Raw genomic sequence first — 15,711 nt, 5'->3', positions numbered from 1 at the left:
GGGGCAGAAGCGGTCACCCTCGCCTCCACATGTGATCTGGCCCTGTCGTCGTGATTTGAGGTAGGATTCCTCTCCCTGTCACGCAAGGCTGAAATCCTAAATCTTTACTGCATCAACCCCCCCCCCCCCCCCCCGCCAGCTGCTAATGGCGTGTTCCTCAAGAGCATGTCCAATGGGTCCCACTGAGCAATTCCCAGAGGGATAGCTAAGTGTTGGGGGGAGGGTTCGTCCATTCTTCATGTCACCATGCGTGCCCCCCTCCCCCCCCCCACAACCCCCAGCCTCTCCTCGATAAGAGCAGCTGCTCCGTCATCAAGATCTCCTCCTGGCCTACTTGTGAGACAGCCAGTGAGTGCACGCATCCATTCTTAAGAAATGTAATCTTACTCCTCGCTCATTTTTCACTGAAATCTGGATGTTCGTCGCAGGAAGTTATCCGAGTTCTAGGCGAGGGCTACAGGCAGGTGTGGCGGTGGCTGTAATTAAAGACTTGCTTCTCCCTTGTGGATAAGGGGTGGAGTTAGGAGCCCCGGGCCTGTCCCACCTCCAGGCGACTAGCACATGTTACCCAGTGCTTCCTATTTTGTTCTCCCTCCTTTTCCTGATAGTGGAGGGATGGAGGGAGGTACTGGCTCTGCAATACAGCGAAGAATGAGCACATGCGAGGGCCACGGCGCCCATAAAACTGGCACGGCCCAGTCGTACACGCGCAGTGGCCCAGAATCCAGCAGCGACCCAGAGCCCCTCGGCCCTCTCACCAGCTGTAATTACACTAAGCAATCAGGCCCAGCCTCTGGGAGGCCAGCTGCAAGACGTGACCTAAAAGTGCCATTTTTTTTCACCCACACCCTCCAGATGTGGGGGGAAGCCCCAGCGGGCGGGCGGGCGGGGGGTGGGGGGGGATGGGGGGCGCAAATGGCTGCCTGAAGCAAGAAATCGGTTGTTTCTTCAGCCAAAAGCCAATATGTAGCAGTCAAGGAAGGTATTTTTGCAGAAAGGTCCCTCACTCAGAGAGGAGGCCAGAAGAAAATACTAAAAGAAAAGGATGATGGAAGTGGCATAATAATAATAATAATAATCCGGCGAGCCAGTAGGATAAGCGGGTTGGACAATGGATGGATGGATGGATAATAATAATAATAATAATAATAATAATAATAATAATAATAATAATAATAATAATGGTCCTGTCCTGCAGTCTGTCTCAGGCAGCACAGGGCACAGGCTAGCATACAGCCTGGACACTATGCTAATAGAAATAGCCTGATTTACTGTATTTAATGGTCTGGTTTCCTCTCCTTCAGTGACCTTCATCTCCAGCAGCATCCCAGCTCCGTCTCCCCGCCCCCAAGCTCACGGCTGGGGCTGTCTTCTCCTCCCTCCTTTCAGTGCCCCTGTCTTCTTTGATGCGCCGGACAAGGCCTGGTTTGATAGGTGTGCAGGTTGCGCGTCAGCCCCCATCCCCATTTTGGCATGAATTACGGCCCCCGTGAATTTTCCGACAAGCCTGCTCCCTCTGTTGATGCGGGACCCATGGCGAGCCGCGATTGGTCAATTTATTTTCCCATCAGGAGGTCCTGAATGCTCCGAGATTGCCATTCTGTGTGACCTGACTCCTGCCTGTGTTGTTCTTTACATATAAAAGCAATGTTATCACTCTTGCATAAGGGTGCAGGAAGGCTAACGCTATCAGCACACATGTCTGTCGGAATGCCAAAATAAGAGTCCCACCCACGCTATTCATTGCATTCAGATGCAGAAGAGATGGACGTGGGACAGCATCCTCACCTGTAATTCTCGCCACCTGTCGTTCATTCAGGCCTGCATCCCTCTGCTCTGCTTCCAGTTCTTCGTTACTGGTTCTTCTGCTGTACCAGATCCACTCCCACCCCCACATGTGGCTCTGTTCCTTATACTTGGTTTCTTGCTCAGTCCTTTTTGCAGAAGGAGGGACCCTGACCAACCTACTGTCCATGGTCCTGCTGAGTGTGGTGCTGAATGGACAGTGGGCTTGTTTGTTTATGTGTTTGTTTTTAGGTGCTGTTGAAAAGCGCAGCATGCCCCAAAAGTCTGCCTCAGTCACTAGCATAGTCCTACTATTGAATTGTGATCTCTAATACTGTAATCAGCATTTTTATTTATTAGTCACAACAGCCACAAACAAAATTTTAAAGTTGATTTGCATGATTGCAGTGGTAATGGAGACAAACTGCATTACAATGAATGAGGGCATAAAACTTAATAACTTAATTTTTTTAAGACAAAAGAAAAGTTTGACTCGTAATTATTATCTTCGATCAAGACAATTCTGTCTAGCCTAGTGATAAAACTTAGAAAGCGAGCACTAGCGATTAAATGTTGGAAGACGGCGCCATCTGGTGGTTGCCACTGAAATATTACGTATGTACCGACTGAGGTAGTGTGACGGCCCAAATTACACGCCTGACCATTTCTGTAAAATGTGATCACTAGAATATATTTTGCTACAAACAACAATAGGATTTTCTTAAAAAAAAAAAAAAAGAAACACTGAACACTGAAGTTTTCTAACAAAATTTGACATCGACGCCAAGCTTTTCAAAGGGAACACCGTGTCACACTTAGAAACATCGTTATGAATGAAAAAATGCATTTAGTATAAATACTTGTCTAAAGGCCTATGGCTTCAGTAACTGGACTGTAATTCCATTCAGGGTGTTCATCATCTCATGCCCAGTTTCGTCTCTGTGGCTCTGCTTTAGATAAGCAATTATTTATACTGGATAAACGGACGGTGGACGGGACGTTTTATAGACATGTTGATAATTTTATATTAAGATAAGATTAAATAAGATAAGATAAGGCAAGCTGCCCCATAATTCGAACCACGACCCCTTTGCCTTTAGCACTGGCCCAAATTAATTCCCACAGGAAAGATATGAAACTCTAGAGGCGGATCACAAGGATGAAGGGACGGACAGGTCCTTGTGGCTATGCTTTATGCACAGAGGGGCATCAGTTAGCATTCTTGCTCAAGAAATCCGTAGACTAGCCCACGGCAAACGGCAGAAGTGTGTCTCACCAGGAACCGACACATGCTGCTATTGACACAGCCTGCTGTTTGCTTTGTTTACCCACATGCTACTTCCTTCCATGCGGCTAGATCGCCGCCACCATCTACTGGTAAGGATGAGAATTATGTCGTCAAACTGTCATCCTGGGCTGTCAGTGAGAGTCAAGCCAGCTGCAGCCCCCGGGAAGGCTCCCAGGTAAGTGGGTCGATCCTGCAGTATCCCTCAATAATCCGATGCATGCAGAATCTCCCGCAATGCACATTACGCAAGACTATTGCGTCATTGCCCGGTGCTGCGTCTCTGCGCGATACTCTTTTTCAGCAGCGTGCCACGCGATGGATTCATTATGGACTCTTTTGAGAGGAAAACCTGTTCGACGTATTGATGTGTCCTGCACTGTGAAGGCAACAGGTAGATTGTGCACATTACCTATTGACTGTAATTTTTTCACGGCGGAGATGTTCACACTGCACTCCGCATGACAAGCCGCATTTATGCGGTAACTGTGAGACCCAGGCCAACGTGCCATCTTCACATCTGAAATTACACAAGAGCGTTTGCAAAAAGCATTTGGGAAACTTCATGCTTCTCTCTCTCTCTCTCTCTCTCTCTCTCTCTCTCTCTCTCTCAGTCTCTCTCTTTCTCAGTCTGTGTCTCTCTCTCGCGCACACACACACACACACACACACACACTCACGCACGCGCACACATGTAGGGTAAACATATCCTTATGGGGACCGCTCATTCATTTCAATGGGAAAAATGCTAACGCTAACTATGACAACCTTAACCCCTACCCTGCCCTAACCATAACCATAAGTAACCAAACAAAATACTAGAGTTTTTGAATTTTTAGTTTTTTCATAGCAGTCACCGATTTTTATAAAATAGAGTTTTCCTTTATGGGGACCAGGAAACCGGTCCCCATAAGGGAGAAAAGACTGATATTTATCACGTTATGGGGACATTGTGTCCCCATAAGGATAGATAAACCTGCTCACACACACACACACACACACACACACACACACACAGAGATCTGAATATCAATAGAAAAGCACACTTTTGTTTAGGACTATTAGGAACTTTTATTTATCTAAAGTAGATCTTTATATGAATATTTTGAGGTACGTCATTAATCCTGTGGTTGTACGTCTTGTAGTGTGTTTCATAAGAAATGCTCGCCCAAGAAAACGCACAAGACAACCTGAAATCTGAAAACAATTTTAGATCCTACGCTTTACGAGGCGCACCCTTTAAAAAGACACGTGTCTTTTATACACCATACTTACGCCGAGCACAAATGTTGCCCATTATATAGCATCATTAAAAAATGTGGAACACGATCGGGCCACATCAAGCCGGTGACAGCTCGGTCACGTGGTTTGCGGACCGATGACGACACCATGTAGTGGGGCTGACTTTGCTGTAGTTCACTTTTTCTTCTTCCTAATCCTGCGCATCCCGACAGCGGACGGCAGAGACGGATCGGGGTCGACATGTCCCATCAGACTGGAATACGAGGTAATTCACATCCATTGTTGCTTATTGCTGAACTCGGAGGAGGAAACGACGGTTTGGGTCTTGCTGCTTTATTTATGTGCGCTTATTTATTTATTTTCACAAAAGTTGTTGTGTAAATGACAAGCAGCTTTGATTAAACATTATGTTCTATAATGCACCTGGAAACTGGGATTCCTAGGAGGCGAAGTTGAATCGGGTTTATTTTCAGACAAAATCGCTTTGTAATCGGGTCATGCGGTGCATGCTGTGCTGCCCCAGTTCATTGAGAATGGACGGCTGTTTGTTGATCTCTCTCTCTGCCCCTCTCTCTGAGTTTGGCCCAAGATCAGGCGCCCTTACTAAATAATACCGAACACTTTCTTAATTTACAGTGTTTTCGTCGAAAGGGCATCTAACTCAGCCTACACACGAATATAACGAAAATCTTTTTAGGAAGCTGGCCCTAGTTTAAAAAATGTTGCACGCAGTACATTCCTGTGGTATTCATAGGAGTAACAGCAAAATGTGAGCCACTGTGTCTTGCAGCAAAATGGGGAAAAACGGAACAAAAAGGCAGCTACTCATCATTTGTGTTGACATCTCAGGTGCTACTTTCTGCACTGTCAGATTTGTACCCCAAGGTACAAATAACAACAATGTATCAACAATGGTACAAAAATGTTCCTCAGAGTCCATTTCTGTATCTTAAAAGTTACATTTACCAACAGCTAAGGGTACAGCTGGCAGAACCTTGAGGGTACAGCCCCAGTGACAAGTAATTATACCCTCAAAGGTACAAATTAGTACCTTTTTTTCTGACAGTGCAGGGTTGAGTGGGGGTTTGTTGTCCTTATAGAAACATGTTGTAAGTCTACTATGTCTTCACAGCTTCTGTGGAAGTGAGAAATCTGTTTGCGAAAGCGAAGAATGGAAACTATCGACTCCTAAAGATAGTGATTGAGAATGGTCAGTATCCGATCACTTACATTGGATGTGGACAATTGCAGGCGTTATGGACTGGGGTGGATGCTGATTTTTCTACGGCTTGGAGTTGCTTCCCTTTGTTGTAAAATCCTAAATGAATGTTCTCTCAGTGCACAGAAATTATGCTATTGAATTTTAACTCAGCTGATCGCTTTTCACTCATGTAAATGCCAAGGAGGTGTTTGCGTGTAGGAACACGCGGCTTCAGAAGTTGCAGGCTTCTGGGTAATCCTTCACTTCCCCTCCAGAGCAGCTTGTGATGAGCGCCACCCATAATGCAACACGAAAGTGGGACCAAGAGTACGACTCACTCGTGCTGCCTGTGCTGCAAGACGACATGCCTGCCTATGTTTTGTACCGCCTGGATTCCACCAGCAGCCACGGCTATGAGTGGATCCTCCTGGCTTGGTCACCTGACCAATCATCTGTAAGTGACGTGTGCAATGTCTGATGGCTCCTTAGGGAACCTGTAGCCGATGCAGACCACCTGGATTTCCTGCACAGATTTAAGACCAGGTTTTAATAATTTATTGCATCTATATAGTATGAAGTAAAATCGGAATGTTCTGGTGATTCAGTGTATCTGCCTAGACATGCTGGTGATTCCCTGTCATGCACTGAGCACCCTAATGAGACATGTAGGAGTGTTTTCTAAGCATGGAGGCCCAGCTTTGGCAGTGGGTCCAACAGCACAGGAACTTAGCAACGCAGTTCTTTACCTGGTGTGCTAGGGCTGGTGGGCGTGGCTTTTAAGAGGGATGGGCGGAGCCACAGAGCAGGTAGGCCGTTGCCTAGGGAACTCCTGCTGTGCAGTAAACTGAACGGCACTCCCTCAGCTGAAGAAAAACATGTAAATGGATTCAAAGTCTGTGGTTAATGTAAAAATAAACAAACAAAAAGACCAGGACTATTACAGGGATGGCCAGTCCCAAACACCCACATTCAAACAGAACAATTACAAAAAATGAACAGAATAATAGGTACAATAGCTTCACACAGACTATTAAAAAATCTAAAAATCAGGTCGACATTACCCTTTAACATTAACATTAAATAATGCTGTAGTGTATCGGTTTACAACCCCCCCCCAACCCGCTAGTATTCCACCAGGCCACAGAACGTTGGCTGGGGGCTTGGGATGGCTTGGTGAATTGCCAAAAATTAAGAATATATATTTCCATGTTGTGCCTTCTTTTATGGCTCCTGACTGCATTTAAAAAAATAGAAGCAGTCAAACTTATGAAGTCTGTCCTGCCGATTGGTCTGCAGCCGACGTCCCTGTTTTTCCGGCCCATGAAATTCTCACACAATGCAAACCGGTCTGTGGTCTTCGAAAGGCTGGGAACCCCTACTGTAATGCATTAGTGGACGCTCGGACTGTGTTCGTCTATGTGAAGCGCCCTTCTGCACTTGGCGCGCTGATTCATTCGTGCTCGGCAAGCTGCTGGGGCTCTGAGGACGGGCTTTGTGGCGCTTAGAGCGCATGCTTGCACGCTGTCTGATACCAAGTCAAGTTTTTATGCAGAAACTCTTTTTTTTTTAACAGGTGCGTCAGAAGATGTTATACGCTGCGACACGGGAAACGCTGAAGAAGGAGTTTGGCAGCGTCCATATTAAGGATGAGATTTTTGGCACCGCGAGGGTATGTGTAGGCGGGGCCATGCTGTCTGACCTGCCCGAGGTCGTTCCCATGGCGATCATTAAAACGGCTTGTGACTTGGGCCTAACCCGTCCTCTCGCTGGGCTGTCTCCTCCCCCCCAGGATGATGTGTCTCTCAGCGGCTATAGGAAGTACCTGAGTTCCCAGGCCGGCCCCTTGCCCCTGACGGCTGCTGAGGAGATGCTCAAGCAGATCAGGCTTAATGAGGTAGCACACACACACACACACACACACACATACACACACACACACATGCACACACACACACACTCACACGCAGACAAACACATCACTAACATTTTTATCATGCATACATTATCAAAGTCAACGTATCTTTTATTCAGTGTCACATAGGTCATTCTCATTGGTCGAGGTGCAAACATGCAAACACATTAGACCAGTCAGCCATAACCTTAAAACCACTAACAGGTGAAGTGAATAACACTGATTATCTTGATACAATGGTACCTCTCAAGGGTTTCATTATATATTAAGCAAGTGAACAGTCAGTTCTCAAAGTCGATGTGTCGGAAGCAGGAAAATTGGGCAAGCGGAAGGATCTGAGCTACTTTGACAAGAGCCAAGTTATGACGACTGGCTCAGAGTATTTCCATAATAGCAGGTCTTGTGGGGTGTTGCTGGAATGCAGTGGTCAGTACCTACTAAAAGTGGTTCAAGGAAGACCAACCAGTGAGCCGGAGACAGGGTCATAGGCGCCCGAGGCTCTCCGATGCACATGGAAAGTGAAGGCTAGTCTGGTCAGGAGCCACAGGAGAGCTGCTGTATCACAAATTGCTGAGAAAGTTAATGCAGGCTGTGATTGAAAGGTGTCAGAACACACAGTACATCACAGCTTCCTGCATATGGGGCTGCGCAGCCGCAGACTGGCCAGAGTATCCGTGCTGACCCCCATCCACCACCGAAAGTGCCCACAATGGGCATGTCAGCAATAGCACCAGACCATGGAGCAATGGAAGAAGGTGGCCTGGTCTGATGAGTCACATTTTCTGTTATATCACGTGGACGGCCAGGTGCATGTGAGTCGTGAAGCTGGGGGAAGAGATGGTACTATGAGATGGTACTATGAGATGGTACTATGAGATTGCCTATGAGATGGTACCCGGATGCACTATGAGAAGAAGGCAAGCCGGCAGAGGCAGTGTGATGTTCTGGGCAATGTTCTGCTGGGGATCCTTGGGTCCTGGCACTCATGTGGAGGTTACATTGCGATGTACCACCTACTTAAACATTGTTGCAGACCAAATGCACCCCTTCATGGCAACAGTATTCCCTGATGGCAGTGGCCTCATTCACAGGATTTTTGCCACACTGCAGTAATTGTTCAAGAATGGTTTGAGGGACATGAAACAGAGTTTGAAGTGTTGGCTTAAACTCAAAACTCCCCAGTTCTCAATCTGATCGAGCATCTGTGAGATGTGTTAGATAAGCAAGTCCCATCCACAGAGGCCCGACCTCAGTTCACAGGACATGGTGGATCTCCTCTGACGTCTTGGTGCCAGATACCACAGGACACCTTCAGAGGTCTCATGGAGTCTGTGCATCGATGGGTCAGTGGGGGACCTGCACTACATTAAGCAGGTGGTTTTAATGTTGTGGCTGATCTGTGTAAACATAATATTGATAAGATACACAGTTAACCACTTGTTTGGTGGAAAAAGATGGTGTAAGTTTGATATGAAAGTTTGGCACGGAAGCAGTCTGTACAATAAATAAATAGACGTAGATACTGAGTTATGAGTCCAGAGATTATTGTAATATATTATAAACAGTTGGAAATCTTCCCTGACAAAACTGTGGGACTCCAAACTGATTACTGGGCACCTTATGACCACTGAAAAGTAACTGAAGGATTAGCGGAGTGTTAAGTAACTCAGAATAGCCAGAAAATCTATATGCAAACAGCAAGGATGACCCCAACACACTGGCTCTCCTGTACGAAAGTCTGCGCCTGAATTCACTGCAGCGATGCAGCGTAATATGTTTCTGTTTGGGTGAAACGTGTCATAGCTGCACATCCAGTTCCTTAAATGAGCGCTTCTTCATTTGCAGCACGCTGAGCCGACTTGAGATTTCATATCTGCGTCTGCAAAACCACGACACACGCAGCTCAGGCTGGCAGAAATGCGATCCGTTCCCCCAAAAAGCCGCTTGGGTTTAAATGATCTAAAGCAGTGTGAGAGCAGGAAGGTACTGGTTGGGTGTCAGAGCAAATATAGTCTCCAGTTAACAGCTTCATGGGTTCAGTCATACAGTACCTTATAAGGAAACTGGAAGTGTTTGTACATATTTAAAGTTATCCATTCAAAACAAGGGGGGGGGGGGGGGGGGATAGGAAGTTGCCCCCCAATTACAGAGAGGATAAGAGATGCAGTTTTATGCTGTGTGACAATGTACGGGATTTGAAATATTTGCTGAGAGGAGTCACTGTCAAACCAGACCTCTTATCCACTGGCATTTTATCTGCACAGCAGAGGTGTAAAGTTTAGGTTTAGAAAGTACAAATAAAGTCAAAGATGTTGTTGAGTATAGAGTCACATTCAGAGAGTACTCAATAGTACTCAACGAGTACTCGAGAGTACTTTCTGGACCTGAACTTTCCACCTGTGCTGCACAGCCCTCCTGTCTAACAGCGTGTGTCATACCTCAGTGAACAGGAATCAAGAAATACATGAGTCATTGTCAGAAGGTCTGGGGGCTTGTCTCTCAGCACTGAGTTTCAGGCATAATGTCTGGCTAAAGTGCACTTTTACCATTTCCTTGTAAGGCGGAGTGTATGAAGACAGAGTATTTATAGAACCATATCTCTGCACGTTGGACTTTATCATCTGGGTTCCGTATGGGTCATGATATCATTTTTGTTGTAATACTTGCAGCTTCATCATTTGTCCGTGTAATATTAATGCCAGTTGCCAATCAGATTCAATGGTCCGCCGCCCCTCCCCCCCACCAATCCCGAGCTGCTCAGCTATGTACCTCAGCCTGGTTCCTATTCCATGACCCCCCCCCCCCCGTGTGTTGTGTAATTGCAGATGGACATCAGCCTGAAGGGCAAACAGCAGACGCTGCAGGGCGTGGCCTTTCCCGTCCACCAGGATGCCACCCGCGCTCTAGAGAAGTTCCGAGAGAAGAAGCTGACCTATGTTCAGCTGGTGAGTCTCCCGCCCCCCACCCCCCTGCCCCCCACCACTCTGGGCAGTGCCATACCGTCTGCTACCTCAGTGGCTTGTGGTCTATTCATGTAGACTGCATCATGTTGGGAATTTTAGTATATATACCATCATTTTAACCTGTGTTTTTAAAATTCTAGCATTCTCGTATTTTTCAGTTGTGCTTGCCCAGCCATTGTTTAAATGATCATCATGTTGGTGTAAAACTGTCTGTCAAAGTGCGTCAGCTTAGCCATTTCAGAACCTCTCCTAAAGTCACCCCAGTATTTGCAGCAACTGTCCAAAACACCAAAGTTCTTTTTTGACTCAACCACTAGCACACCGTGTTTGGCTAATCAAGACCTTATTGAACTAATTAATTGAGTGACTGATTGATTGATTGATTGAGTTGGTGGTGAATTTGAACGAATGCAAGGGAGTGGCTTGGGTGGCCCAGAGGAGAGGTTTGGGACCTTTAGCCGTGTTCATCTAGCCATCCAACAAGATATCAGTAACTTTTTGGAGAACAGAAGGAATTCCTGATAGTTTTTATTATGTTATTCTTAATTTACATATCTTCTAATGTTAAATTTAGTTTTTTTTTCCTGCACAAAAATGCACTTACTACCCAGTACAGTGTTGTGCATTTACATATTTGTATTTAGCAGATCCTTTTAGTGACATCCAGCATCCCTGGAGCAATTAGAGCTAAGGGCCTCGCTCACGGATCTAACACTGATGTAATTATTCTGTTGGCCATGGGCCTCGAACCTATGCCCTTGTAAGCATGGGTTACCCACTGCCCCCTCCTGTGCACTGTGCGTCTTTAAATACAGCTCTTGATTTGACTCTTCTTCATTCGTAAATTGGGCGGATGTCGTCATCAGGAAATAGATTTCCCAAATGAAAGGATCAAGCTGTCGGACGCGACGCCCACCGAGCTGAAGGACCTGCCAAAAAGGATCCCCAAAGATTCCGCCCGCTATCACTTTTTCCTGTACAAGCACAGCCACGCTGGCAGCTACCTGGAATCCACAGGTGAGGACGCTTTTCAGGAAGCCAACTGGTGTGTTCGGCCCAGTCCGGGGAGCCTTTGGATTCCTGATTGGCAGACTGCACCTGCTTCTGCCAAAACTCCTGTTAGAACAATCAGGCCGACTCATCTGGAGTTTGCAGCCCTGCTCTGGACAGACTCCATCTGGGGAGAACAAGCCCCCCCATTCTTACATTCTCAGGCTGGTGCGATGGGTACCCTGACAGTGGCTGTATTGAGTAATTGAGTTTCATTCCGGTTTGCAGACACTGAGTGACTGTGTTTGTGTCCGTGTTTCAATCTGCGCAGTGTTCATCTACTCTATGCCTGGTTATACGTGCAGCGTCAGAGAGAGGATGCTCTACTCCAGCTGTAAAAGTCCCCTTCTCGACACAGTGGAAAAAAATCTTAATATCCAAATAGCGAAAAAGGTAAATAACGGCGTTCATCATATATATATAAACATGGTGCGGTGTTTTACTGTGATTTTATTGTAAATAAATGATTGATGAATGTGACTGGAACTGTGACATTCATTCCTTCTGACCTTCCCGGGCTCCGGTGCCGCTCCTGCCATTTCTGGGCCCTATCAGCTGGAGGTCAGCACTGGCGATGAACTGACCGGCGACTTCCTGTATGAGGCGCTGCACCCCAAGCAGAATGCACACAGACAGAACTTGGCCAAGCCTAGGGGCTCTACAGGGACGGGTGGGGTGTCCAGAATGGTGCCCCCCCCAGGGAGAAGCAACACAAAGGACTAAAGATACCCCCCCCCCCCCCCAATACGGTGACACCAATGCCTTTAACTCTCTCAATAACCCCAATTTTGTCCCATTTACTAGCAAAAATATGTTTTTGTGATATTTTAAAACTAAAATTGACTTGCTTTTTAAATAAAAAAAATAACAAGAAGCTGATTTGTAGATTTGAACATTATATGGGAAATCAGGGAGGAAGAAAGGCTGAAGAGCAGTTTATTCAATAAACTGGATTTGTGCTCATAAATAGGATTTGAGCTCATTTTAACGCCCTACATTTTTGCTGACCAGTGTCTTTCATTTTAGTTTCTGACATATTTTTGCAGGTCTCTTGATATACTGTTTAAACAATTGGTCATAGATTGCTGTAGGTGCTCTGTCAGTACTGTAGTTCCTAGTTCCCAGGCACTGGTACTGGCGAGATAAGTGATTCTGTTCATAGTTATTCAAAAAGGGAAAACCACTTACTGTACCTAGACATCTTTTTGATGTTTATTTGTTTTAAGACAGTTATGTTGCAGTGTTGTCTTTTTTATATATTCCTTGTTTAAAAGGCAAAAAATAAATTTCATTTTAACATTGCTAAGTAAGTGTAATGTGTTACTCATTCAGTACTAATGCACTCAATTCCCACAATTCATTCGCCCCTTCTCGCCCTTGCTGTTGTGCTCTATTTTGGGAGCTTAAAGGGTTAATTGGTGCCATTTAAACCGTGGCAGAGAATTCAAGACTATATTGCTTTGTACTTTGCTGCTAATGGAACTATAATTAGTCTAATCTTAATTTACGCTAATTAGGCCAATGCAGTGACCCTTTTTTCACTTTATCTTAATAAGGAATAATAGGTTTTCTTTTAGCACTGTGGAACCAAGGAAAGAGAATAGAAAGACCCCGCTGGGGTGCAGTTTTTTTGTGTGGAAGGTTTTCGCTGTCGGCCCGACTGCTGAGAGTTTAAACTGCATTCCCAACCCCAGTGGCTTCAGTGAATCAAACAGCAGGAGTCCGTAAGTGGTTTTCAGATGAAGGCATCACCTTAACGGCCAGATGGCCCCAGAGCATCAGCATTTCCCTGGAACTGGCCGCTCTTCGGCGCGAGATCTCGCCGCCCGAGGCTGTCAGTAACGGGTTTATTTCTTGGGCTGGGGTCGGGAGCCGTGTCAGGTCCCGGCGGCGGCTGGGATTCACGCTGCGGCAGTCGCCGTCCGGATTCCGTTGGGATTTTTTCAACGCCGCGAACGAGGAAGTGGGGGAGATGCGGCAGGCGGAAGAGCACATGGAACCGCAGGTGCAGGCCGGAGCAGGTGGCGCCACTCAGACATGACAGGCGCGACGTGGAACCCTGGGCACCGTGCCCTGCTCCCCGCTGGGCATAGATTGGCATCGGCGGGGGCTTCTGTGCTGGGTGACAGGTACTGCTGCTAAGTCCTTCTATCACCTCCCAGATGATGCAGCTAATTAACCCGACAACAGAGCATGGTAGCCGCCATTTACATTAACGCCATTACATATCACAGCTCCGGAAAATGGAAGATGCTGATAATGTTGGCATGTGGCTTATCACATTGAGCCTCTGCGCCTCTGATCGGAATGGTGTTGGTTCGAATCTAGTCCTTGGTCGACTAGTCACATGTCTGCTGGGCCCTTGAGCGAGGCCCTTAACCCCCCGCCCCACCAGAAATGATAAATGGCTGACCCTGTGCCTTGACCTCATGTTCAGCTGTGTGTGTATATGCCTCAGAAGAGAGCATGATGGGATATGTGAAAAGAAACATTTCACCTGGCTCAGGGCAGCTGTGGGCCATATGTGCGTTTCGCGGATCAGTGTGTCTTACCTGCAAGGCTGTCGTTGGCATGTTTGTGCTGAGGCCTAACAGGCTTGCTTCCGCCGTAGGTCCCCGGATGCCCTTCTCTCTCTCCGAGGGCTGCTCCTGTCTGCATATCATCCTCGTGACAGGCGGCTATGCTGTCTTCTGTATTCTAGGTTTCACGTGCTCCTTTGAGTCCTGCGGCCTGATTATTCACGGCTCCCTACCCTTTACAAATCAATAAAAGGCTATGTTTGTCCCGTGTGGTCAGATTTCACTGAAAACGGAACCTCTGGTTAAATATAGAGGCTTTTGTGTGAGCCTGTGCATATTGAATAATGCAAAAGTGTGGCTGATAATAAGGGTTTTTTTTTTTCTGTAATAAACGATTACTTAACTGTGTTAGCATCTTGTGCATGCTTTGGCACGCCTGTGGTGAGTGTTTCTTGTATAGGACTGGAACTAATTTATCATTCTCTCTCTATTACGAATTCCCTGTTTATTTTCTTGCCTGCTAGCGGTTGCTAAGTTGAAGGTTGTGTCATGGCTACGTGTTCATGTGTGTTGTGTCCCATCCAGGGCAGGTTCGCGTTGTTTTTCTTCATTCATATCCTGTGGTCATTTTTCAGGGCTTTGCTCTGGTTTCCCAGTAATCTGTATATAGCTTTTAAGCACCAAAGACATATGGAATGTTTTAGAAACGGCGAACATGTCTGTGAACATACCTCAGAACCTCTATTTATTTAGTATGAAGCGACGTAATTGAAACCATTAAGAGATTTGCCTCAGGGGTGAGTCCGGACCCCCCTGTGCGCTGGTGCCACAGGAGAGGGAGACGTCTGGGGCTTTGTTCTGGTTCTCTGACCCCCCCCACCCACCCCCCCCAAATCCCAGTTCGGTTAATGAAAAACACCAGTGGTCATGTGTGGCTGATGTCAGCCTGAGTAGATGTGAGGCTGCGTCCTTTGAAGAAATCAGATTGACGTAAGATATTTGAACCTAGTGTTGTTGCTGAGGTGGGTACCTGCGTAGTGGGGCAGTACTTAAATATGCCAGTCACACAATCCCCACAATGAATACATGAACGGGACACCCATCAAACACACACATGTTGGAACTGGTTTTGCAGGCTCCTCTATGTGGTTTCTAGAGTGAGGGGGGGGGGGTGACAGGGTCACCCCAGGAGGAGTGGTTGGGTCTGTACATATTTAGGGTCACAATCTTCTCCTGTGAGGCAAGTTTAGGGTCTTGAAAAGCACGTTTAAAATGAGCTGTGGCTCACAGGACAGCTCTGCTGAATAAGTATCCAGGCCTTGCGTGCGTCTTCATAGAGCCACAAACATCTTCAGTGAGGGCACTGCTGCTGTCAGGCTGAAGATACACGGTAACCAAGCTGAACCCTCACATCAAGCTGAACCCTCACATCAAGCTGAACCCTCACATCACGCATCTCACACATACTGTTTATTGCATCTGTATTTTAGCACATATGCACATACATTATCGGTCATTTTCTATATATTGTTTACATATTACATCTCTGACACATTTATTTTTTTATTTCGGAAGCCGCTAGATTTAACCAGATATTACTGTGGTGCAGAGATTACTGTGGTGTTAATGATAATTATGAAGTGACACAGCTTGGAATCTCTTGTGGATATGACATGCAATCTGTGCAGAACCATCCAAGTCCTTCTTCCCAAATGAAACCTTTACAAATAAAGTTAAACTTGAATGGGTCTGTG

The 15,711-nt window shown here is 46.4% G+C and overlaps 1 protein-coding gene and 1 long non-coding RNA gene across 2 annotated transcripts; both read left to right on the top strand.

Annotated features, from left to right (window-relative positions):
* The first annotated feature begins 3,008 nt into the window (after window positions 1-3,008).
* LOC140588245 (uncharacterized) lies at window positions 3,009-3,936 on the top strand. Its single transcript, XR_011989594.1, has 3 exons — window positions 3,009-3,248; window positions 3,375-3,464; window positions 3,685-3,936. It is a non-coding gene; the product is annotated as an uncharacterized lncRNA (long non-coding RNA).
* Window positions 3,937-4,426: 490 nt separating this feature from the next.
* Window positions 4,427-12,744, top strand: LOC111843127 (twinfilin-1-like). The gene is made up of 9 exons (XM_072710065.1): window positions 4,427-4,577; window positions 5,445-5,522; window positions 5,789-5,967; window positions 7,087-7,182; window positions 7,303-7,407; window positions 10,251-10,370; window positions 11,255-11,405; window positions 11,710-11,831; window positions 11,994-12,744. The coding sequence occupies exons 1-9, from the start codon at window positions 4,553-4,555 to the stop codon at window positions 12,159-12,161; spliced, it is 1,044 nt and encodes a 347-aa protein (XP_072566166.1). The 5' UTR covers window positions 4,427-4,552; the 3' UTR covers window positions 12,162-12,744.
* The last annotated feature ends 2,967 nt before the right edge of the window (window positions 12,745-15,711 follow it).

The sequence above is a fragment of the Paramormyrops kingsleyae genome, chromosome 3 (assembly GCF_048594095.1).
Source record: "Paramormyrops kingsleyae isolate MSU_618 chromosome 3, PKINGS_0.4, whole genome shotgun sequence".
In the NCBI taxonomy this organism is placed as follows: domain Eukaryota; kingdom Metazoa; phylum Chordata; class Actinopteri; order Osteoglossiformes; family Mormyridae; genus Paramormyrops; species Paramormyrops kingsleyae.
The sequence above is the reverse complement of the archived record's forward strand: the minus strand, read 5'-3'. Positions and strand labels throughout refer to the sequence as shown.

What these genes read in the sequence shown, in the direction of transcription:
- LOC111843127 (XM_072710065.1), top strand. Translation starts at nt 4,553, where the DNA reads ATGTCCCATCAGACTGGAATACGAG. An exon ending in AGCTGACCTATGTTCAGCTG is followed by an intron (nt 10,371 to 11,254) that starts GTGAGTCTCCCG and finishes TGTCGTCATCAG; the next exon opens with GAAATAGATTTCCCAAATGA. An exon ending in CAGCTACCTGGAATCCACAG is followed by an intron (nt 11,406 to 11,709) that starts GTGAGGACGCTT and finishes CAATCTGCGCAG; the next exon opens with TGTTCATCTACTCTATGCCT.